At 45.3% G+C, this 26,006-nt stretch overlaps 1 protein-coding gene across 1 annotated transcript; it reads right to left on the bottom strand.

Moving 5' to 3' along the window:
- Window positions 1-1,021: 1,021 nt before the first annotated feature.
- gna13b (guanine nucleotide binding protein (G protein), alpha 13b) lies at window positions 1,022-18,446 on the bottom strand. Its single transcript, XM_004573127.5, has 5 exons — window positions 18,132-18,446; window positions 11,154-11,383; window positions 5,689-5,739; window positions 3,968-4,168; window positions 1,022-3,179 (listed from the first exon to the last, which is right to left on the bottom strand). Exons 1-5 carry the CDS (start codon window positions 18,412-18,414, stop codon window positions 2,790-2,792), a joined length of 1,155 nt encoding a protein of 384 aa, XP_004573184.1. The 5' UTR covers window positions 18,415-18,446; the 3' UTR covers window positions 1,022-2,789.
- Window positions 18,447-26,006: the final 7,560 nt, after the last annotated feature.

Here is a 26,006-nt window from a genome sequence, read left to right on the forward strand (position 1 = left end):
AGCCTTCACGCTGCCATCTTGTGGCCTCAGTTGGTCATTGTTGGTGCATCATTCTGTCACCTCCCAGCCCATTGTTCCTTCACTGGGCTGGTTTCAGTCATTATGTCCTGTTTATAAGGTTGAAACCTGCAGTCAGCTGAGACTGAAGACGTCACCTGGATGACGACAAAACGTTTCTCCCACTGAAAACGTCCAGATGAACAGAATCAACTTTTGGAGATTTCCTTACCTGGATGATTGAGCATGCATCAAGACGTAAGGCAGAGTAAGTCGATTTGTTGATCAGTTATTAAGTCATGTACTAACAGACTTGGAGCAGAGAGACCTAATATTTAATAATCCACATTTCACTGTGTTACTCTTTGGTTCAGATGTGGATACTGTATTGTTCTTTCTTTGTGATTGTTTATGTTCAAGTTGTTTGTTGCTGGTTTTTAGTTTGTTTTTTGTCTGTTTGGGAGCTGACACAGTCTCTATGGAGATGGGTTTTTGGGGGTAGCAGGAGGAGAGAAGCTGCAGAGAGCAAGATGGCAGTAAAGTAAAGAATGGATGCAAACAGGCACAAAGCGATAAATGATGGAGAGAGCTCAGTTTGCTTGGCTTAATGTGTCTTTGTACACATGGCACGTATCCTGATGGAGCACAACTTCTAACGAAAAGTGTCATCAGACTGTGACCTCACAAACACACTCATACTTCTGTGTGACAACAATCACAATCAGGGTGGTGTCAGGGTGCAGGCCTGTCCTGATAACACTTCAACAACAAGCTTCAGTGACATGAGACGCTCAGACCACACACACACACACACACACACACACACACACAGTCCTGTTTTGTCACAGCATCAGTGAGCTGAACATGACACGCCCACAAATCAAACTCTGACCGCCTCATTTAGTGATGGGTCACTCAGTCATCGACAGTGATTATCTATCATCCTGATGGGAGTGGTCTCTTCCAAGCCCCCCCTGCACAGTGTGAAATCGCTCTGGCAGCCCACACAGGTTTTTGTCACCTGTTGTATTTGAGGAAACTTTATTTGAGTTGAGTCAACACTGCAGGTGCAGATCTGATAAGACAAAGAAGTTAATGATAGTATTTGTAAATGCACAGTTCTGTGGTCACATCAGACAAACCTTTTCAGCCAGTTTCTCAGTTGCCTCGTGTCCCTTTGAAGCTTTGCAGCTCAGTTACAAGTCTGTGCACAACACTTATTAACAGTGATTAACATTAAGTATTCTTTACTTATTCAACATTAGCAATTATCACAATTAGAAAGTACAAAAAAAATACCCATGCTGACGCACACAGAATGTTCCCATTGTTCAAAAGTCTACAGTGTGGAACTGCTCACCCCCAAAAAGACAACAAGACTACTTTTACAACTGGTTAGCATGGACCAGCGGAGCCTGTTATTTGCAGGGACACGTACAGGATTGTGGCATTCGTGTTGTAAAGACACAGGAAGCCCCTTAAACAACACAAGACAGTCTAATAGATGCCTGCTTCTGCTTAAAAACCCCAAACCAAAAACACCACGTAGCAAAATAACACTTACCATTATACTGTGTGGAGCGGTTGCAACAAGCTTTAGGTCGATGTGAGGGACACATGTGTTAGAATGGACACGTGAACTTTATACAAAACGAGAGCAGCCAGCAGAAACTAGCTGCACAGACTGCAGTGGGAATATGTCCCTGTGGTGAGGGGCGGCCTGCAACATGAAGAGCTGATTAAGACAAAAGGCAAGATGGCCACCTCATCGCCTGCAGTGCAATACGCAACACTTAAGGCGATAATTCTATTGAGGAGAAAAATCCCTCTCTCTGTACCACTGAAGAAAACCCAGGGGCTCAACCCGCGCTGCAACATCTGCCATCCGTCTGAGAAAAGCCGCTTTACATTTGTCCCTTAGTGTTATCTTTAACCACTGTCAATGAGGCAGCATCCACAAATCACATGTTAGCATATGTGCAAGCACACGGGTCAAATCACTCGCAGTAAAATAAGGCTGAGGTCGACGGCCAGAGTACTTCTGAAGTACAACTCCGGCCGGTTTTGTGGCAAATAAAGGGGAAACCCGTTTGACTGGTGCAAGGGTAAGGTACACATGCTCTGCACTGTATCAAATCACAGTAGTGGTTTAGAAATGGTGCCCTGAGAAACAGCACCAGTACTGTGGGTCACCCCAAACCCCGACCGGCTTTCAACAAGCGGCGTGTTTGTGTCTGCAGCACCCCGACATCTTTGAATAACTGTAACAGTCCAAATGTCAAAGTGTAAACCCCTATGAGATAGAAAAATGCATAGGTTAAAACAGTATGTTCATACAATAGAAAACAAAATGATTAGAAAAGTATAAATCCACACCAAGGCACAGTGAAGAGCACATTTACAACAACACCTCGGTAACAGTCACTGATAGCGGCCTGCATCACCCCCTCCTCTCCAGCAGGATACAGGGACACTATAAAGGATGCTCAGGAGTGTGGGCGTGGCCTGAGAGAGTGAGGACTACAGGTCAGTTACATGGGTCTAAGGGCAGGAAGAACTCAGCCACAGTGGGCTGTTATAAGTTACAGTGAACACGCTTGTTAAGCAAAGAAGCACAGGGGGGAGTGGCCATAGTAGTGGTTGCTTTAATACACAGTCAAGTTCAACAGTGAGGGGCAGAGCCAAATCCTGGGTGGGTGAAAGCAGTGGCGCTGTCCGCTCCTCCTATGGCTGCTGAAAGAGACACTGCAAGCCATGTTCCCTTTGCCTCCGCCCTTCCCTGCCGCGCTCCCTCACTGCAGCATCAGCTGCTTGAGGTTGTCGTGCAGGATGGTGTCCTTGACATCACGGAACACCAGCCGGATGTTTTCAGTGTTGATGGCTGTGGTGAAGTGGTGGTACAGAGGCTTCAGTTGCTGCGGAGGCTTCTGTTGCTGCTCGCGACGCTTTTTGCGAAAGCATTCCACCAGGAAGCACTGGACATCCGCCAAACTCATGGGGTCACCAGAGAACTCGGGGAAGTAGTCTTTGATGGACACTTGCTTCACCTTCTCCCCCAGCAGGTCCGTCTTGTTGAGGAAGAGGATGATGGAGACATTGCTGAAGACCCGGTTGTTGACTATGGTCTCAAAGATGTTTAGTGACTCGCTCAGTCGGTTAGTCTGCCGGTCTTCCATGAGCACCTGGATGTGTTAGAACGCAGACATGTGGTATGAAAAGCAGCTCGACTCAACCAGCAGAAGTAAAATAGCAGGATTTCTAGTAGCTTTCACCATCGCAGCAGCGTGCACTGTGACGGAGCCATGCTGGATGGTGGTATCATGGGCATCGATCACTAAGCCTCTAAAACTTCTAGGAAAATCAACTTTGATGTGGTTTTGGAAAGTTGAAGTCTAAAATATGATGTCCTGTTCTCAAACATTTTAATGATGGTAAGCACACCCACCAAATCTGAGCACAGACTGAGGTTAAGGCCGACTGTGGAGTCCAGCCAGAGCGCTGCAGGTTAGCTGAGATCTACAGATGGATCAGTCTCTACGTTTGTCCAGCTGTTGGCTCAGTCGGTTCCTTCATGCATATCCTACTGGGGCACGCTATCTAACTGCATCACCCTGCATGGAGCTGCTGCTGCCCTGCAAGCTGCTTTGCAACCCCCCTCTCCCAAACGCCTCCATTTATTGTTATACATACTCGTTATGTAATCAGCATCACTGCACACCACTGTTAGACTCAAAGCTGCTTCACCACTGGACAAAAACATCCCTAAATGACATTAACCAAAGTAAACAAAGCAGGATACTTAGTGAAGGTTTCCATGAAAAACACCAGTAGACAGAACATCAGAGGGTTCGAGACAGGCTTTCCAATCAATCTGAACTCAGTAAGAAGACAAAGACCCAACTAACTGCTGTTAGCTGAATCTTTAGCCAGGTTAGCATACTGAGCAACACTCTGCTTCCACATAACTCACCTGGTCGTACTCAGAGGAGGACACAAGGAAGAGGATGGATGTGACCGACTCAAAACATTCAAACCAGCGCCGTCTCTCAGAGCGCTGCCCACCCACGTCCACCATTTTGAAAGGCACATTCTTAATCTCAAAATCATACTCGTGGATGCCCTTGGTGGGTTTTCTGGCCAGAAGGATGTCCTGCTGGCTGGGAAGGTAGTCCTGCAAGCAGATAAGTGTTGCAGTGTGATATGCTTTTGTCAAGATTTACACCAAAACACTTTACACTGGTAAAGTTGCACTGATCTACTTAAGAGTTACTTAAAAAACACAACAAACAAAACAAACAACTGTTTTTAAAAGAAACTCAGAGATCAGCTACCAAAAGAAAAGATGACCTCCCAATGTGCCAATCCTACAGTCCTAAGGCACTGGCTTTAAATTCCATGCATTGCTGTGGAGGCGCATCAACCAGGACAACCCACAGCATGCAGAGCCGTGCAGAGCCGTGCAGAGCCTGCCCAGCAGTGTGGTTTGATTATAGTGAACTCAATCCCTACTGATGGACAAATCACCCCCATCCCCAGACTGTTGTTGCCCTGTGACATGCCAATAGGACTGAGGAGCTCCTCAAAGTACTCGCACCACTGTCCACACCCTCAGCACTCAGCGTCTCCCTTCAAAGTCGTCTGACGTTTCGCTGTCAGACACAAAAGGCTGCTCTGTGGTCCTTAAAGAACTTTTACTTTTATTTATGCTCTTTATCTAAAAGATTAAAAAAGTACTTTTGATCTTTACACGGCTCTGAATTGCAGGAATATCCAAAGAAAGTGGCTAAATAAACACACTAACTAATGCCACACACCGAACCAGACCTGGAAAACACAACGTTCTGGGATTCACAGTTAATCTCTGAAAGCTAACGCAAAGAAAATATCACCAATAACCTCCCAGATGAGACCAGACATGTGTTGTCATAGTGCGGGAAAATCCCACTGCCTTCTGATGTGCTTAGATGTTGTCAGTGTTTGTTTTTCCACATTTGAAAATCCAATTATGGCACATCAAAACTTTGGAAGTATAATCTGGTGTTCTGCATTTCATTTACAGGTTTACTGATATCAGCATATTCGATGCAGAATTACAGTGCATGAAAAACTCTTATGATTTATGTGTGCATGTTCGGCTCTTGGACACAGATGACACAAAACGCAGTTTTTAAATAATGATTTCATTTTTTACAGGGAAAAACTATCAAACCGACCTCGCCACGTGTGGGAAACAAAATCCAAAAAACAATCCACTCCCTTATTAAATCACGAATAGACTGTAATGATGGATTGGTGGCTGGGTCGATGGATTAGTGGATGCATGGGTGCGTGGAGGGATGGATGGATGGGTGGCTAGATGGCTGGATGGATGGGTGGATGAAGGGAGGGATGGGTGGAGGGATGGATGATCTAGTTTCTGGGAAGCCCAGTTCAGTTTCAGTGCCAGGCCTCGTGAACTGAGCTAAACATGTCAAAGAGTAACTCACGGTCCAGTGAAACAGCTGAAAAACAAACTCATTCGTCTCCTCGTCACAGCTGGATAGTTTGAAACTGCTGAGTTAAGCTCTTAGCAGTTTTCAGTTTTTGGCTAAAATCGTCCACATGTCTGAGACTTTGTCCCTAAATGTGTAAAATAACACACAAAGTTGTGTTACTACACTTTTATTCTGTTAGTGTGTGTTTGGGACTTACCGACTGTCCGAGTTTTTCCAAATTGTCCAGGAAATACTTGACCGACTCCCCCTGAAAGAGAAAGAGTGGAGATCCATGTCAGATGTGACACATGAGACCCTCCTCTGCATGGGAGGTGTTCGCATTAATGTCATTTACTTAATGGGATACCACCCATCCTTTTTCTTTTAGAAAAATACATTTAGCTGCTTTTAGACTGATGCATCCACAACACAATCCTACAAGGTTTTTAGAGCCAAGCTCATGGATTAGCTCGAGCAGCTGAACAGTAGAAACTGTCCATGTAATGGGACTGCCTGGGAGTCAGAGCCAAATAATAAAACAGTACCTGTATGACCCAGTTCAGCCAGTGATGCTAAACCCAAACCATCACAGCTTTGTTGGTGTCTACGAAGCCCTGTTGTATCCTGCAGGTACGCAGCACTCAGACTGCATCTTTGTAGGTTTCCTCTCTCATTACTGTCTCAAGCCATGGATCCATATTACTAAGCACTGGAGTAGGGCTGGGCCATATTATACCGTTCACAGTAATACCGGTATAATTTTGGGCAACAATAAGAAAATAAAATATCACGATAGAATATGGGTAAAACACACATGCGCAGTGGCTTTGTTTTCATACGCACATGGTGGAAAAACCATGGCGGCGACGGAGAATGAGAAGGGGGAACGCGGATCGTTGAGTGAAACGGATGAACCAGAATTGGTTTGTAAAAATGGTGCAACTTCAGTGATGTGGAACTGGTTTGGTGTTTGTCCGTCAGATACACACCAAAGCACAGTTTTTTTGCAGAACATGCAGGCGGGCCGTCGTTATTGCCGTATTTGTCGCACTAAGGTGCTCATAAATCTGGGAGTAATCTGGGTCCGAAACTCCGTCTTCAGGTCCCAAAGTCAAACGAACATCACTGAGAGTTAAAAACTGTCTAAATTCTTTCATCTTTAATAAAACAATCAGCATTGCTGCTTTACCAGGTGTAACTATGAAGTTTAAATTCCAGGCATCCATGAAAACAGAATTTATTACATTTAAGTTAGAAGTTAGCAGGAGGTTAGCAGGAGGTTAGCTCGCTAGTTTCCATGATATAGCATGTTCTGACTGAGAGATTTCTGAAAACATTCAAACGTACAGCTCTGCTATCACTTCCAACATAAATGAAGACAGGAAACTAAACAGCAGTGACGTTTGTAGGGTTACTGAAGTTGGGCTAGCTGGTATATAATGATGTGCTACGTGATCGCTAGCGACACAGCTATGTTAGCATAACATAAACAGTGAAGCTGGAGGATGAACGCTAACACTTTTCCACTTATAAAAGTTAACGTTAAGGTTCCTGATGGTTAGAGACAAATACAATCGCATGGCAGGATGCTGTAAACGGACCAAACTTCAGTCAGGAGAACAACTGAGATAATCCATCCACAATACGAGGTTAGTCATTAATATACTGCAACAACATGGGAATAGAGCAGCTGCCAGAGAATTCAACATTAATGAATCAATGGTACAGAAGTGGAGGAAGCAAGAAGAATGAGTTTAATAAAGTTTGATTTATCTGACTGCTTTGTTTCGCTTGATGTGTCTTATAATCCCGTGCACCTTATGGTCCGAGAAATACATATTTGACTTTTTTATTTGGCACACTGCAGTTTAATGTTGCAAAGCACCTCTTTTTAACTTCAGTGGATATTATACATGGTTATGCTCAGGATATGTCAGCCCATTTCTACTGGAAATGCCTTTGGGTTAAACTTTCAGCAAGGAATTTGCATTTGCACTGTTAAATTTTTATAAAGCTTTAATGTACATAAAAACAGCTTCTTGTTTAAGTGACAATAAATGGATGGGTTTTTTTTGTGCTAGTAATGTTGTGGAGTTGTATTTTGTCTCGCATCAATTATATCGTCAGTTATATCGTTATCGCAAATTTTCAAATATATATCGTGATAAATATTTTTGGCCATATCGCCCTGCTCTACACTGAAGCCCATCCCCTCTGACCCTGGGCAGGGGCACACTCAGGTCTCCTTCATCTATTCTCCCCGTCTTTATCTAAAAGCAAAGATGAACCATAGAGCATGCTCAGACAGCAGGCAGTGGTTTCATCTGAGGTTGTGGGTGGCATCAGAAGAAGATGGCGGCTTTTGATTACTAGTGAAACTCCCATGAATAAGGGTTCAGCTGTGTTTGTGTCATCCAGGGTAGATATGCAACAGTCAGCCTCACTGCAGAGACCGTGGCATGTGGAAACCTGAAAAACTGGAACTACCTGTTTCTTCCAACTGTATCGTGGGTTTGGTGGGTTGTAGGGCCGCCACAAACGGTTATTTTGATAGTCGACTAGTCACGGATTAATTTTGCGATTAGTCGACTAATCAGATCATCATCCATTGGACGTAAAAGTACAGCTTATTGCACCAGCAGCATCTGCTCTTATATAACTATCATTAGCTTACAGCTTTAAGTGTTTAAGGTGCTAACTAAAAATAAAGACAAGATGATAGTTTATTACATTTTATTGAAATTTGCAGATTGTTTCGGTGAAGTTTAATAAACTCCTTGCTATCTAAAATATAACAGGACACCGGAGTATATTCTCCAGCATCTCACACTTCTGATAATCAGCTGTCTGCTTGATGTTTATTCAGCTGTGTAAGAACTATAACTTTAATCTCAGACAAACCGATTTACTCAGGAACAAATAAAATACAAAAAAAAGCGCCAAACAACAACATTTTTAAGTTATCTAAGTGACTCATATATCATGTTTAACCTGAGTAGTGAAAGACGGCGGTGGGTTTGAAGACGATTTGCCGGGAGTCCGGTGTTCTCACCGCGCTAGTGAGCCTTGCCCCTGGCTCGCTATCGAGCTAGTGGGTAACAGACGTCTCCGAAAACGTCGGAGCGCTTTTGAAAATATGTGGTGTCCTGATAAACTGAGCAGATATTTGAGGTTTACACAGCTACATTCTCCCTGAAAATATGTTAAACGTTTATTTTGTGACCCAGAAAGAATAATAAGAGTAACATTAAAACTAACTAGCTGCCGCCATTGTTGGAAACTGAGCTGGGCCGCGCTATGAATTCTGGGTCACAGCTTCTTCTTCTTCTTCGGGGTTTAACGGCAGCTGGCATCCTTGTACATGCAGTGCTGCCATCTTCTGTTCCAGTCCGTTATTACACTCTTAAATCCTGCTACTTATTCCTGCGTCTTTTGTGATCTTACAAAGCTTCAAACGACGCGTCGACTATTAAATCAGTCGTCGACGAGTTTGATAGTCGACGTAATCGTGACTAGTCGACCAATCGTGGCAGCCCTAGTGGGTTGTTTGATTCAGTGAATGCAAACATCCTCTAACCCACATGTGTCAAAGTCAAGGCCACTTCCGGCCCGCCAGATCATTTTATATAGATTTTTTATTACTGTTATGCATGGCCTGGCGATATGAGACGCTAATAACACACAGACAACAGATCCCATAATGCAGCGCTGCAGCCTCCTTGCTGAACGCTAGGCTACCTGGGAACATTCCCGCGTCAATCAAGCCAAACTTCTGTTATTGTGAAGCTCGCCGCTCACAATGGTGGCGAGAAACGATTCTGAAAGCAGAGCCTTTCAGCGCCGGTGGGAGGCTGAATATATGTTTACAGACATGCTGGTAAACCCGTGCGTCTTATTAGTGGAGCTAATGTGGCTGTAATGAAGGAATTTAATTTAAGACGGCACTACGAGACAAAACGTCAGGATAAGCCGAAAAACCGAAACGCAGAAACTACAGGAAGTAGACGAGCTAAAGAAGAATCTGACGTTTCAGCAGACGTTTGTCACCAGAGCAAAACCACAAAGTGAAGCTGTTGTGAAAGCAAGTTTTATTGTAGCAGAGGAGCCAAATCAGCCCGGTACCACACAAGAGCTGCAGGATGAAGCTGTGCGACGTCTTGTGTCCAGACAAAACACAGAGTTTGGCAAATGTGAGCCTGAGCAGAAATACGATTGCTGATCGGTTTGTGAGATGGTCACTGATTTAAGAACACAGTTGTGTGAAAGAAGCAAAAACTTTATTGCATAGTCGGCTGTGGATGAAAGGACAGACATGATGGACATTGCACAGCTGACCATCTTCATCCGTGGAGAGGAAATATTGGACATTAAATCGATGCACGGGACAACGACAGGAAAAGACATTTTTTAAAACGTATGTCAAAGTGTAACGACATGAAACTGCCCTGGGACAAACTTGTTGGACTTACAACAGATGGAGCGCCGGTGCTGTGCGGTGAAAAAAGCGGACTAGTCAGCAGGATGCGAGTAAAGATGCAGGAGAAATGTACCGGTGAGTTAACAGCACATCACTGCATCACACACCAGGAAAGGCTGTGTGGTGAAGTCCTAAAAATGGAGCATGTAATGATCACCGTGACGCAGACCGTACATTTTACCTGAGCTAAAAGTTTAAATCACCGTCAGTTTCAGTCTTTTATGTGGGAAATAGATTCAGAGTTTGCCGACATTCCTTCATGCAGAGCTCCGCTGGCTGAGTTGGGATAAAAGTTCAACAGAGTTTTTGAGCTCAGCAAGGAAACCTGTCAGTTCATGAACATGTGTGATGCAGTGAAGGCGTTTCAAGTGAAGCTGTCACTAATGCACCAGTGCAGCCTGCCTCACTTTCCCTGTTGCAGTAATGTTGAACCAAGTCAGCGCACTTTGCTGAGCTGCACCTGTGCAGATTCAGATGCAGCTGCAGTGTAATGATGCACTCAGGGAAAGACACTGAATGGCCCGCACAGTTTATTAGCTCCACTCCTGCAGCAGCGCCCAGCTCGTCTACATGCGGCTCCAACCTTGTGTTTGCTCTCATTTACTTTTTCTGGGGTTTTGGCAGCATGTTCATATTTCTAACTTGCATCATTTTGACAGGATATTTAAAGTTAAAGTTTCTTTTTTTAAGTTTATTTAAACTGGAATAATATTCCTGTCGGTTTTTCTTCACATTTATGTTTAAAAAACATTGTTTGAGTGTTCAATAAATGTTTATCTTGTTTGACCCCTGCTGTCACCCTTTCACCATACTGGTCACTACAGTGGACAGCTATTCAAAGGCTGTTGTGTTTGTGTCAGTGTTGATGGTGTACCTGCACATAAACCACTACACTCTGATGTGTCGCCCCACACTCTGCCACCCACTGGTTCTTTAATGTTACTACAGATGTATGACCTGTATCATTGTAGTTATTGTCATTTAACCCTGTCATGCATTATGACGACCTCAATCAGGATTGTTATTCATCTTTTCATGACTGAAGATGGATAAAAATACTAAAGAATAAAATCCAGACTGAGGTTGTCACAATTCCTGCATGACAGGGTTAAATAACGATTTCAGCTGAGCGTTTGGTGAGAATACCAGTTAAGGTTTTTTAGGTGTCACCTGACAGCCGACTGGACTTGAGCAGATTCACTCACCAGCTGGAACTCCCTGCGCCGATCGTAGGCATTCTGGATGCCCTGGTCCGCCCACAGGGCCTTGATTGACGGCAGGTAGTGCTGAAAAACTTTGGGCTCCACCATGCCGTGACCGTGAGCCATCGCCGACCGAGTGTCAAATGCCATCATAGTGTTTCCATGCCGCTGGTTGGACGTGTTACCCCATGGGATGTGCAGCTTCTCTCTAGCATCCACTAACACTCGAATGCCTGCAGACAGTGACAAAAACACATGAGCGATCTGTGTGCTGGGCCAGATGTGGGCTCCAAGTTACAGCTTCATAACTGACTCATCTGCATATCACTTTTACAATTTGACTTATAAGATCACTAAACAGTGCAAATAGTGAAAAATACCACAAAGACATACATGTATGAAAACATGTAAATGTATTTGTATACTTCATGACACAGGAACACAGGGAGTCATGGAGACAGGATGTGACTGTCTCTTTAGAACATCTCATGGTCTGTGAGATTACAACGAGCAACATCTGCAAAGCTACACAAAAGTCATGGAGCTCACAGCTGCCAGTGACTGTATGAGAAAAGCATCTGGAAGCAACCATGACACAGGTGCTGGGGAGGAAAGCAAACCAGCAGCTCTGTGTAATAACCCCAGATTACTGACATAAGATCGACTCTGACCTTTGTTTGAAAAACAAGACCAAAACAGCAGAGGGGGAATTGAGACGCTACTAACACGCGTGTCTGCATTTACAAAGTTACACAACAACAACAACACAGCAGCAGTCCTAACTATCCTCCTGTGTTTCCTCATTTGATGAGGATGAGTCAGGAACACCACTCCCTGTGCAGGCCCACACATGTCTGTGCTGCCCACACATGTCTGTGCTGCCCACACATGTCTGTGCTGCCAGTGTGCAACATGAAAGTACAGCGAGGCCGACGCCGTCTATTTGGAATCAGACAATGATGATAAACTTGATTGGTGCAGCTACCAGCGCTCTGACCATCGCTGAGCCAGGCTGATTATTACTAATGAACTGTGATACTTTGGTAACCGTGGTTTCAGAAGCTGCCCTGACAATGAAGCACATTTCTGTATTTGGGAAAACAACATAGGAGAGAGATGAATAAGATTAGAGGAAGTTACACTGTTTAAGCTTCTGCATTGCTGAGCTCCACGTCTTTATCATTGTTCTGTTTTATTCTTCCGTACGTTTTGTGTGCTTAACTACTTCTGCATATCAGGACTGTGCTCTTACTTTCATTTTTGTAACGTTTGATGGTTTCTCTTCAAACGAGGAGAGAAACTCCTCTTCAAAGCCTCCAAAGACTTGGAGCAAGAGGAGAACTTAAAACCGCTCCTCGATCTATTAAGGTGTTCTCTTAATATATTATGAATGTTTTCAAACAGTTTAAGTTTAATGAAGAATTTTGCGTGATGACATCACCTGCTCTAAAATCTGAGGGTGGACGATAAGCTGACAAAAACACCTCTCTCTCTTTCACAGCCAAACATACATGTGTAATACATGCAGCTGTGGCTGTCCTCACTAAGAAACGACCTTTCCTCTCCCCAGGAGCTCTCTCTGCAGGAGGGGGAGATACAGGAGAGGTGGAGGAAGATCTCAGCCTGGGTGTTTATTGTCTCATGTAGTCTGGAAGAAGAGTGGATGGTGGGGTGGGTGCAGTTTTCTCTGTGGTGGGGTTGGGTGGACTGTCCTGGGCTCTGTGGGGCCGGGGGGCGCTGCTGCACTGGGCCCCGGTCTGGATGGGCCTGGGCCCCCTTTCCCTGGTGGGTCGCGGAGTATGGGGGTGCCTACTGGGGTCAGCGGGGGAGCTGGCCCCAGGGAGGGGTTACCTGCCCCTCCCTTCCTTCCCTCCCCATCTCCAGCTGCCTCCCTCTTCCCGCTCCACCACAACCACCCACAAATGCAGGGCCTTGGAGTAGGGGTATGTCACCAGGGTGCAGAGGAGGCTACCCCCCCCCCCCGTCCCCTTCTGGCTGCCTCTGCCTCAATTTTATCCCACAACTTAGACATTCACATTACTCACACTCTCATTACACATACATATAGGATCTTGGGGGTGGGCACGATACACGGAGTCCAAAGTACCATCAGGGTGTACACCTCACCCCTGGCGTCGTTGCCCACCTCTCAATTTTAAATACACGTAGACATTGAGGGCTAGCAGGAGGGACCATGCGCTTACCTGCTGCTCTCTGGCAGGTAGCTCCATGCCCTCCTGGGTTTTAAATGCACCTTAGAACACACATGCATCAACACTACAATGAGTGGGTGGAGGGAGGTTTGGAGTCTTCTCTCACCCCCATTCTCTGCGACCTGCTGGAGCGGGGGGGCTAGGAGGAGGAGTTGGCCGTCCGACTGCGGTCTGGAGTGTGGGGCCTCCCTGCTGCTGCGGAGTCGGGGCGGTCTGCCTCTCCCCACCGCAGGGAAAAGGGTAACACCACCTGGGTCTGGGTGCAGTTCCCCCTCCAGGGGCGGGGGCACCTAGACCCGGTTTGTAGAGTACGCTTGGGGAGTGTGATTGTGTGTACAGCGTCTCTTTATGTCTGTCTCCACGTTGGTTGAGTGTGGAGTAAGTGCATATGAGAGCATGAGGGTGGGAATGGATGTTTGTGTCTGTGTGTGCCTGTATGTCTGTGTCTATATGTCAGGTTGGGTGTCAGGCGCCACCTCTCTGGGGACATCTCAGGCCCTCCAAGGTTTGGAGGCCTATCTCCCCCTACCACCACTTCCCCTGCCAGTGGCGGACTCCCTCAGGTATCGGTGCGTTGGTGGTTCTTTGTGTCCGGGGATGGGCGTCCAGGTACACACCGGCTCACTCCTTGGCGGCTGCTTATCGGGGCCTGGAGCCTGGGGCTCGCTCGGGCCACTTCGGAGGTGGGGTGCCCCCGGCCTCTCGGCCTGGGGCTCGGTCACTCAGGCACGGCTGGCTGCCGGCGGAGCTCACGGGCGCGTCACTGCAACTCCCCCTGGCTTCTGCTCCGCGGCTGCTGAGTGAGCCCTCATCTGGGACTCTCCTCAGCTCTTTCTGGGACAGTGGCGCGGCTGCCCCTCTGTTGGTCTTCCTTGGTCTCTTGTGTTCTGGGGGCCTCTGGATGTCTGGAGTTTTGATCTCCTCCATACCTGCTTCATGCCCTGGAGGACGGGGCTGTGGCCCCCCCCCCACCACACACCCTCTAGCAGATCATTACATGAAGGAACCTTTTAAAAACAAGCGTCCATGTTCACAGGTGTACACACGGGTATTCACAGACGCGGACTACAGCTTTCTTGGCTGCTGCCTCAAAGCACATTGTGCGCTGTCTATCTTGCGTGCTGCACAATATCGTTTATTATTTAGTATCTACTGATATCTACTGCTAGCTAGTTTATTGTGATGGTGCTGTTTTTATTATGTTGCTCTTTGTTGTTTGCTTTCTCTTCTGTTTTTTTCTCCATACAGGTGACCCAGGTGTTTTTTTTGTTTGTGTTTTTTTTTTCTTTCTTCCCCCCTTTCTCACCGTCTCTTCTCCCCTTTGGTTTTCTTTCTCTCCCTCTCTTCCTTTCATTCTTTCTCCCTGTCCTATCCCCCAGTCACGTCTGTCCCGTTTGTAGCAACTGAAAATAAAATAAATTCATAATTATAATAAAGGTCAAACAAATGGACCAATATGGCAAGGCCATGATGATCCACTTGGTAAAATAAATCTGCTTGGCATCTTTCTTGGCCTTAAGACAACAATTCTGATGCTAAAGATCCAAACGGGACACAAAAAAAAAGAAAGAAAGAAAAAAAAAAAGAAAAAGAAACGACCTTTACACAAACACAGTGAACCACACGATTTCAACGAGGACACAGTCTGCATCCACAACAACGCCAGCTGCTCCGGGGCCATTGTTTCAGTGCTGCAGACTCACACACGTGTCGTCGTGCTCACGCTGTCACAGGTTTCTCAGTGGGACCCACAGTGTGTTTGTATCTCAGCAGGGATTTCCTGCCCAGGGATCACACACAGGCTGCTGCTGATTGGTCGATTCAAATTCAGCACCTTCAGCCCAATGAGCGTATGAAAGAGACTGATTGAGACTGCTCGCCTGGCATAGAAACACAGAGCTGCACGTGTGTGTCAGACGGGTGTTTACAAACTGCCACCAATCAGAAACCCTTCCACGATGAACTGTGTGTTTGCAGATCAGCTTTGACATGCAGCAATATTTTTGTCTTACTCTGTATTCTGGCAGTTTTGTAGTAACAGGCGTCACTACCTCATGTCAATAATGAGTTTTTCACTTCCCTGAGTTTCTGATCTCAGGCTGACAGATCAGGCTTTTTGTTGCTTTCTCTTTTTCTGATCTCATTTACTTTTTGAACTTTAACATCCAGACTCTGTGTGACAGCGAGCCACAGTCACTGTCCCTTTGGCCTTTCTGACTTCCTCCTCAGACATGATTGATTCATGTATTTAACATCGTCACTACTTTCTACACTTCAGCTCAACAGACTGCAGGCAGCATGCACGAGCCCGGGGTTCACAATACGTAAGCTGGTAACAACAAGATCAGCAAGTACGCACGTTTCATATATCTGACTGTGACTCTGCATTAGCACAAGGGCAGGAACATTTCTAGGCAGGATATGATGACTAGGGCCAACACTTCATGTGGTAACAATGGTAGAAAACTAAACTGGATGAACAATCATGGTGGATATGTATTCTTCTATGCACTGGGTATGTGCTACAAATGACACGATCGGGGCATCACTCAGGTCCATCCTGGTGCCGTTAAACGGCCTGAAGCAACCCTGAAAAGGATAAGCGGAAGCGAATGGATGGATATTAAAACTAACTAGCTGCCGCCATTGTTGGAAACTGAGCTGGGGCGCTATGAATTCTGGGACACAGCTTCTTCTTCTTCGGGGTTTAACAGCAGCTGGCATCCTTGTACATGCAGTGCTGCCATCTTCTGTTTCAGTCCGTTATTACACTCTTAAATCCTGCTACTTATTCCTGCGTCTTTTGTGATCTTATAAAGCTTCAAACGACGCGTCGACTATTAAATCAGTCGTGATGATTTTGATAGTCGACGTAATCGTGAGTAGTCGACTAATCGTGGCAGCCCTATTGCACACTGTCTCCAAGCACCACCTACAAAATTTCAAAAAGCAGCCGCTGCACTACGTTTCATCTATGAGTCTGACATTTGGCAGCCTGTAAGACAACAGGGCGTAAAAAGTCTCAACAAAAAGAACCAACAACATGAAGTCAGCCATTTTTAACTCAATGTATAATTTTGGTGATATTTTCAGATCTTGTATTTTTAGCAACTCCTCTGAGGGATTTGGTCAGATCAGTTATCTTCGTTCAGTGTAAAGACAGCGGTGACGTTAAATTGCAAAGCGAGTTTTCGTGACATCATGGTGGGATTGACAAATTTCGGTATTTCGCCATCCAGGATGAAATTGCTCATCTCTGTTATAAGAAAGTTGCTCTAAGAAATCTAAAGGAATCACTCCCAAACTTCATGGTGAGAGTCCCACCCTGAAAAGATTTATATGCCATCTGTCAGCAATTGTTAGAGTGACGGTAGAAAGAGGAAATGTGCTGCAGGTCATAAGAATCCTTCAATGTTGACGAAACGTTAAGGAAGTAGGACGGTATCATTCTTTAAAGTAGGCCTAGTTAGTTAGTTGATGCTGTTTTTTTCTGGAAAAACCCTGAAATCAACGTATGATCTGTATCAACGTGAAACACGTGTGAAACCACAGGTTCGGAGCACTCGGAGCTCCAGTGCCTGCAACTGTGTCTCAAGTTTGACCAGTTTGAAGACGTCACTGAATAAAACTAGAAAACCTCCTCGTGTACGGGGCAGAATTATGTCAGCTCAGCTAACAGTAACCTAGATGATTTAAAGTATGGTGCTGTGATGAGCATAGCGCCACAGACGTGCCTCACTCTACCAGATGCCTTTGACGATTGTTTGCTGTGTAACTGTCGGTCACGGTTTGCTGTGCTTCTTCACAAACAGCTGGTTTTTCCTTTCCTGTTAGGTTGCAGGTTGTGAGATTTCAGTTATTCAACAATGTTTAAAGAGACATGAATGGTCCTTTATAGATTAGTCTTATCTAATATGTTTTAATTTATTCATCAATTATCTATAGAAAGTCCCAATGAATAACTTTGCATCTGTAAACTGCTGACTATTTTGGCCAACAATTAGAATCTGGACATCGGTTTACTTCAATATTTGATTACAAAAAAATGACTTAATATTTATATTCAAATTCAACAACAAAAACAAAACGTCCATTTTCACCTATAAAATGTCATAAATATGATTATTCTGCGACTAGAAATATCTGTTTAGACCAGTTGAAATGTTGGCAAACATCTCCAGAAAGCATGAAAACCAGTTAAGCTGGAACAAAACGGCAGCTCTCGCATGGGTGGCCCTGCACTTCCTACAAAAACTTTCATGACAAACCACACAAGGCAACACTTCCCATAATACAGCATGCTCGCGTCTGCTCTTTTATCGCAAAGCAATGAAAAACTGGCCTGGTTCGCAAAAAGACATCGCTACAGAGCGATTATGTAACACTTAGAGGCTTAAAAGTAATAAACAACACACCCAGTGCACTCCAAATAAACTGGTTCCCTTTTCCTCAACTTTGTCCATAAAGACGAACCAGTCTGCATGTTTTTGACTGAACAAGAGAGCAGAAATCATACGTAAATATCGGCGAAGCTTTTACTAATCACAGACGATCAAGTGCTGCGTTCAGATCCACCATGCACACACAAGCAGCAGAGGCGTTTCTTGGCTACTCAACAAGCTAACCAGACTAGCTTGGTCGAACACAGAAAATCGGCTGAACAGAAGCTAGCAACTTCCCACTGGCTGCTCCTACAGCCCCATCTCTACACACGTCGGAACAAACCTGTTTCACTATGTGAAAAGCAGTCGGTATAATGTCGGCTTACCTTTAATAACATTACTAAAAATCGTAGCCCTGAATTCTTCTTTGGCCTTCTGATCGAAGTCCTGCCCATGAATAATACGCATTTGCTTGAGGAAAGTGGACTTGCCGCTTTCTCCCGCCCCGAGCAATAAGATCTTTACAAGCCTTTTAACATAAGTCTTGTCTCGATGAATACACTTATCTATCTCTTTGGATTTCCGCAGCTGCTCTGCCTCGCCCCTTGTAAGGAGGCAGTTGGGGAAAAATGCAGATAAAACGGAGCGGGACGGCAGGAAGTCCGCCATCTTTGAAACAACTACATCGATACAGAGGGTGGATGGGAGGGCTGAGTCCAGTGCTGCGTTCACGGTCCGTAGGAATCCTCCGAACGACGTTTCGCTTGTGCGTTTCAGCTGTCACAACACAGTCCGTATCGTGACACTCAGTTTTGATTTCAAATGGACGTTTTCTGCAAATGATGCCCTTATTGGCACATTTTTCATGGAGACTAATTTACAACACAGCGCAAAACTCTTGAACAGTATTGTAATATAATTTCCAGAGGTTAGTGGTAAAGAAATACAAATACTTTGTTACTGTATTTAAGAGCCTTGCAGCTGTAAGCAAACTCAGAGACGTGGCAAGAATGAACTCAGAACTTACTCGTTAAACTTAAATCATCCTAATAATATCAAAAAAGTACAAAATTAAATAAATAACTAAATAAAGTTGATTCATGTGTGGGTCATTGAGTCATAGGTTGTCGTGTAGTCGAGTCATTCCATGAAAATGGCACAATTTGAGTCCCTCTCACCTCTTATGGTGTATTTCATCTATTGGGTCACCAAACTTTCTGTTTAAACAGCTTTACATATATATTGAAATGTACCATTTAATACAGTGTAAAAAACTGAACTAATTTTGATCTTTTTATGGGAAATAATACAGTTTTTTCATTTGACACCACCTATTTTGTCATGTCCCTCATGGCCTTGATGAAAGTTTACTTTGAAAATACCAAATAAAACTATTTAAAAAGTCAATAAATTTTGGTATCAACCTAAACATCTGTTTGTGCTCTTTTGCTGTTAATATTTCTTTTTTTCAAATTTAATTGTTAATTATTCAATAAATTCACAATTATTCCTGTACCTGACTAACCCTTCAACCCCGTCACATGAATGATCCCACCCCCATAAATACAATGGTGTGATCCAGAATTCGTATACATCAGGAAGTGACATCACTGAAGTCTTTTGGACAACAGGACCAGAGACAGGCAAGTTGCTCCATTCTTTTCCTTTATTTTAGTCATTTATCTTGTGATATTGTGGTCGTCAACCTCAATGACTCAACACCGTAACATGAAAAAAAGAAAACTATTACTTATGAAAAGTTTTTTGTTAGTTCCTGAATATATGGTGATTTTGAATTTCATGCATGCCATGTGTTCTCTGTCTGGTATTCACTATATTGAGCAGCGGCCCGTTTGTGCAAAAATCTCAACCCTGTTATGTTTTTGATTGTAACGCGGTTGTGAGATTGTTATGGGGTTGAGAGTTTAATACTTTGGTTGTTAAGTTATCCAATTATTTAAATCAGTTATTATTATATTCAATCACCATTCTTATACTGCATGCATGCTGAATGTGATTTATGTTCCATGTTAAGGATGCGAGTAAGATGGCACCAACAACAGCAGCAGAAAGGCAAAAGAAGTATCGGGAACGCCTTAAAGCTGATCCTGAAAGAAGGGAGAGAAACCTGCAGAGTGAGCTGAGAGATGAAGGACACTGTCAAGGTGACAGTCAAGAAATCTGTGGAGGGCACACAAGAGGACCTCATTGAGCTCTTCCACAGCTTTGTAAAGAAATTTCAAATGCATCACTTCAAGCAGCAGTATGCCTTCTGCCGTGAGCTGAAGAACAACATGTCAGGGGAGGAGACTTTTACATGTTGACTTCTCAGAAAACTACAGCTGTAAATACAGTTCTCAAGTACAGGCGGTCCACTTTGGGGCTTCACATCAGCAGGCTGCCCTTCATACTGGTGTGTTGTATGTTTGTGGATTCTCAGGCTGTGTCCCAATTCAGAGACTGCACGCTTGAAGTACGCATTTTAAGTGCGATTACGTCACCGCCATGCGACGACGGCTGTCCCAATTCGAAGTGTGCTTCAAATGCACCGTCGATTTCCCCAAATATCAAGCGTGGTCCGGTGCACACTTCGTGGTCCCATATATCACACAATTCATAGCGCAGCGGTGGGTGTGGATAATTTTGCCGCAATTTTGCGGCAGAAGGGAGCAGCTGAAGAGTGAACTGTCAAAAGTAAGTACTGAATACGATGTCACTTATTTATGTGCAAATGTTTAATAACGAAGAACATTAAAACATGACTGTTGGCCACATGTTGGCAAAGTCATGTGACATTAGTGATGTTTGTACATTCAGCGTTAACTTGGGTGTGTGTATATATATATATATATATATATATATATATATATATATATATATATATATATATATATATATATATATATATATATATATATATATATATATATATATATATATATATATTAGCAGCTGGATAGCGTAGTGGTTAGACTACACGCCTTTGGAACAGAGGATCGCAAGTTCGATTCCTGCCTGGGGGCGTCTGTATCCAGTAAGGGTCCTAAGGCTAGACCCCCTATGCTAAGCGAGCCTACCGCAGACATGAGCGAGACAGATAAATATGAAGGCATGCCGGCTCGGACGTCGCCCGGATCAACAAGGTCCGCGTCAGGTGTTGAGGAACCAGGGCACCCTGACGAAAAGTGGGCTACTGGAACAAGAAGGCATCGGTGGGCAAGGGACGAAAACAGGGCGTTGTTGGAATGCTACTACGCAAGTAACCCCGGCGGAAGGGGCTACATGAATAGGATGAGGGACCTATGGATTCTTCGATACCCAACATCCACAATGACGGCGAAACAACTAGTAGCTCAGTGTTCCAACATTCGAAAGAAGGGACTGCTCTCACAGCTAGAGATTGACGAGGTACAACACAAATGCTACGGCAAGGAGGAGTCAGGACGCCAGGTCAGGGGGGAGATATCATCACCCCCACCCGAGATTGGGTACATAGCCCCAAGTGCGATAGGAGAAGGATCGTTGAGTGCGAGAGGAACTGACCTGAAAAATAGGATCATGGCCAAGCTTGAAACCTGGATCCCCCGTAGCAGGTTACCAAGATTACGTGAAGTACCCTCAGAAGGTCTGCTAGATGATGTTAATGCAGCACTACGGGCAATACCTACAACCACGATTACCGACACTAACAAGCTGATCTACAATACGGCAGCAGTGATCAGTGAGATGCTTGGCTACAAGTTGAACAGCCACAAGGGGCAGTACCCTCCATGGAGAAGGAGGCTAGAGGGCAAGATCAAAGTAGCACGGAGGGAGGTTAGCCAACTAACGGAGTTGCAGAAAGGTGCGACAAATAAGGTGCCTAAGAAATACAGCAAGCTGTCCATACCTGAGGCCTTGGAAACTGCCAAGCAAAGACTCACAGCCTTGGCCAGCCGCTTGAGGAGGTACACCAGAGAGATTGAAGGCAGGAGAATAAACCAGCTGTTCTCCACAGAACCAGCAAAGGTGTACTCTCAGTGGCAAGGGAACAATAAGAGAACAGCACCACCAAGGCTGGAGACGGAGCAATACTGGAAGAGCATATGGGAGAAGGACGCAACCCATAACGGCAATGCTCAGTGGCTGGAGGATCTGAGGGCAGACCACAGCGACCTCCCTGAACAGGGTCCAGTAACCATCACAGTGGCAGATATCCAAGAAAGGGTCTCCAGTATGAAGAGTTGGACAGCACCAGGGCCCGACATGGTTCACGCCTACTGGCTGAAGAAGCTGACTGCACTCCACGAGCGTCTGGCAGCACAAATGAACCAACTGCTAGTTAACGAGAGACACCCGGAATGGCTAACTGAAGGCCGGACGGTCCTGATCCCCAAGGACCCCAAGAAGGGACCGGTCCCCTCCAACTACCGACCAATAACCTGCCTCAGTACTACATGGAAGCTCCTGTCAGGCATCATATCGGCTAAGATGAACAGGCACATGGGTCAATACATGAGCGGGACACAGAAAGGAATTGGCAAGAATACCAGAGGCGCAAAACACCAGCTACTGGTAGACAGAACAATCAGCCGAGACTGCAAGACCAGACTGACCAACCTGTGCACTGCCTGGATTGATTACAAGAAGGCCTATGACTCAATGCCCCACAGCTGGATACTGGAATGCCTAGAATTGTACAAGATCAATGGGACCCTAAGAGCCTTCATCAGGAACTCAATGGGGATGTGGCGTACAACACTAGAGGCCAACTCCAAGCCCATAGCACAAGTAACCATCAAGTGCGGGATCTACCAGGGAGATGCTCTGTCCCCACTGCTGTTCTGCATAGGCCTGAACCCCCTCAGTGAGATCATTAACAAGACTGGCTACGGATACCGACTACGGAACGGAGCAGTTGTCAGCCACCTCCTGTACATGGATGACATCAAGCTGTATGCCAAGAGTGAACGAGACATCGATTCACTGATCCACACTACCAGGCTATACAGCAATGACATTGGAATGTCGTTCGGACTGGAGAAGTGTAGTCGGATGGTATCAAAGAGAGGGAAGGTAGTCAGAACTGAGGGGATTGAACTACCAGAAGGCAACATTGCAGACATAGAGGACAGTTACAAGTACCTGGGGATCCCGCAGGCGAATGGGAACCATGAAGAGGCCGCTAGAAAAGCTGCAACCACCAAGTACCTGCAGAGGGTCAGGCAAGTCCTGAGGAGTCAGCTGAATGGTAAGAACAAGATCCGGGCCATCAACACGTACGCCCTGCCCGTGATCAGGTACCCTGCTGGGGTAATAGGCTGGCCAAAGGAGGAGATAGAAGCCACTGACATAAAGACAAGAAAGCTCCTTACCATGCATGGAGGGTTTCACCCCAAGTCCAGCACCCTGAGGCTGTACGCTAAGCGGAAGGAAGGGGGCCGGGGACTGGTGAGTGTCAGCACCACAGTCCAGGATGAGACAAGGAACATCCAAGAATACATTGGGAAGATGGCCCCAACTGACCGAGTGCTCAGTGAATACCTCAGGCAACAGAAACCCAAGAAAGAGGAGGGAGACGAGGAACCATCATGGAAGGACAGGCCCCTGCACGGTATGTACCACCGGCAGATAGAGGAGGTGGCTGATATCCAGAAATCCTACCAGTGGCTGGACAAAGCTGGACTGAAAGACAGCACAGAGGCACTAATCATGGCAGCACAAGAACAAGCTCTGAGCACAAGATCCATAGAGGCTGGGGTCTATCACACCAGGCAAGACCCCAGGTGCAGGCTGTGTAAAGATGCCCCAGAGACAATCCAGCACATAACAGCAGGGTGCAAGATGCTAGCAGGCAAGGCATACATGGAACGCCATAACCAAGTGGCCGGCATAGTGTACAGGAACATCTGTGCCGAGTATAACCTGGAAGTCCCGAGGTCAAAATGGGAGATGCCCCCAAGGGTGGTGGAGAATGACCGAGCTAAGATCCTGTGGGACTTCCAGATACAGACGGACAAAATGGTGGTGGCTAACCAACCGGACATAGTGGTGGTAGACAAACAGAAGAAGACGGCTGTAGTGATCGATGTAGCGGTTCCGAATGACAGCAATATCAGGAAGAAGGAACACGAGAAGCTGGAGAAATACCAAGGGCTCAGAGAAGAGCTCGAGAGGATGTGGAGGGTGAAGGTAACGGTGGTCCCCGTGGTAATCGGAGCACTAGGTGCGGTGACTCCCAAGCTAGGCGAGTGGCTCCAGCAGATCCCGGGAATAACATCGGAGATCTCTGTCCAGAAGAGCGCAGTCCTGGGAACAGCTAAGATACTGCGCAGGACCCTCAAGCTCCCAGGCCTCTGGTAGAGGACCCGAGCTTGAAGGATAAACCGCCCGCAGGGGCGTGCTGGGTGTTTTTTTTTATATATATATCAGTCCTGTGGTCTCAGCCTCAAATACTCAACTACTCAAAGTGATGTCATGACAAAAATGAATGATCAACAAAACATTTTTGTTTTGTTGATCATTCATTTTTGTCATTCGCGGTTAGTATCATGGTTGCTAGGCAACCTGAACAGCGCGAGGCAGGCTAGACCGTCCCATTTCACAGGCCTCTCACTTCCGCACTTCTCGTACTTATAGTACGCACCGTGCGTAGTACGCGTACTTCAAGCGTGCAGACCCTGAATTGGGACACAGCCAGAGCCTGTGTGCTTTAGCACCATCTCCCCCAGTAGACATAAAGGCCCTCCAGCAATATGGCAGCACCTAAATCCTGGGCTAGATTACCTTCAAGGCCAACATCCACAAGTGTCTTTGCTGCACTTTTTAAGCCTGTACGCGATACAAACAACGAGGAAACTTCTACCTTTTCACTACAGAACTGGACAGAAGAGGATTCAAGGCTGGTTCTTGGAATTTTTCGAGGCCAGTCATGGAAAAGGAGCACCAGATGGTGTCGGGGGAGCCTTAAAAAGAGCAGCTGACATGATGGTAGCAAAGGGGCATGACATCCCAGATGCAGAAGAGTTATTCAGGGCCTTTTCTGAAACAAACACAAGTGTGAAACTGTTCTTTGTGAAAAGCGAAGATGTTGAGGAAGCTATGGAGAAAATGCCGAAGCAGATACCAGCTGTTCCTGGAGCCATGAGAATTCACCAGGTCGTTACTGCAGCTCCAGGAAAACTGATGGTTCGTGATGTAAGCTGCATGTGCACAACACAGAAGCAGTTTAACTGCAAGAGCTGCAACACCCAGTGTTTCACTGTTGGCCAGAAGATAGAAACAGCTGTATCACAGACAGGCAGTGGGAGGAATCCAGAAAAAGAAATCCAGTGGGAGAGTCCGGAGCTGGTTGGTAAATGGTGTATTCTCAGATATGACGATGATTTGTATCCAGGCATCATTCTAAACATACAAACAACACAAGTCCAGGTCAAATGCATGCATCGTGTTGGGTCAAACCGATTGTTCTGGCCGCATCAGGATGATATCCTCTGGTACCTGTTTGATGATGTCCTTGAACTCATTCCACCCCCACGGGCTGTGACAAGGCGCCATGTGGAAGTCTTGAAACAGGTGTGGAACCGACTCACAAGATGAATTCATGAAACAACCGGCACATTCATGCATATATACAGACACACACACCGAAGCAAGCACACACATGCAAAAACACTCTGACATGGACACTGATACAGACAGACACACTGAAATCGTTAACTGATTATTATTGTTATTACTTCAACCAGTTCAACAAGTTTAATTGTATGTTATCGGAGCAAGGGTGAGGTGACTTTTAGCACCTCATCAGCACTTATGCCTAGACACACACACACACACACACACACACACACACACACACACACACACACACACACACACACACACACACACACATTATGCTACATTTGAGCAATTCACTTTACAATGTTTGTTAGTTGTTAATGTGCTGTTGTGGTTGTTTTTACTTGAGATTAATAAAACTTAACTCTACTGCAGTTTGTATCTGGTGTCCTTGCTATGGTTACAAAGTGAGATATAATGTTAATGGAAGTCCTGTACATTGAATTTAGGAGTAAACAACTGTTTATATGTAACGCTGTATTTGTCTCTTCAACCCTGTTATGCTAGTCTCAACCCCGTCACACCTACATTTTCATATATAATTTTCTTAAAATGTTGAAAAAAATAATTTAATGTTTGGGGATCTCTGTCTAAGATATTGAGCGCTATCATATGATCATTGATTTTTATTACAATTCTTAGTTAAACTAAATTTTTGA

The sequence above is a fragment of the Maylandia zebra genome, linkage group LG4 (assembly GCF_041146795.1).
Source record: "Maylandia zebra isolate NMK-2024a linkage group LG4, Mzebra_GT3a, whole genome shotgun sequence".
Classification (NCBI taxonomy): Eukaryota; Metazoa; Chordata; class Actinopteri; order Cichliformes; family Cichlidae; genus Maylandia; species Maylandia zebra.

Coding starts and splice junctions, on each gene's coding strand:
- gna13b (XM_004573127.5), bottom strand. CDS start 18,414: ATGGCGGACTTCCTGCCGTCCCGCTCCGTTTTATCTGCATTTTTCCCC. Junction 11,384..18,131: donor TTTTAGTAATGTTATTAAAG/GTAAGCCGACAT, acceptor CACTGTCTGCAG/GCATTCGAGTGTTAGTGGAT. Junction 5,740..11,153: donor GGCGCAGGGAGTTCCAGCTG/GTGAGTGAATCT, acceptor TTTCTCTTTCAG/GGGGAGTCGGTCAAGTATTT.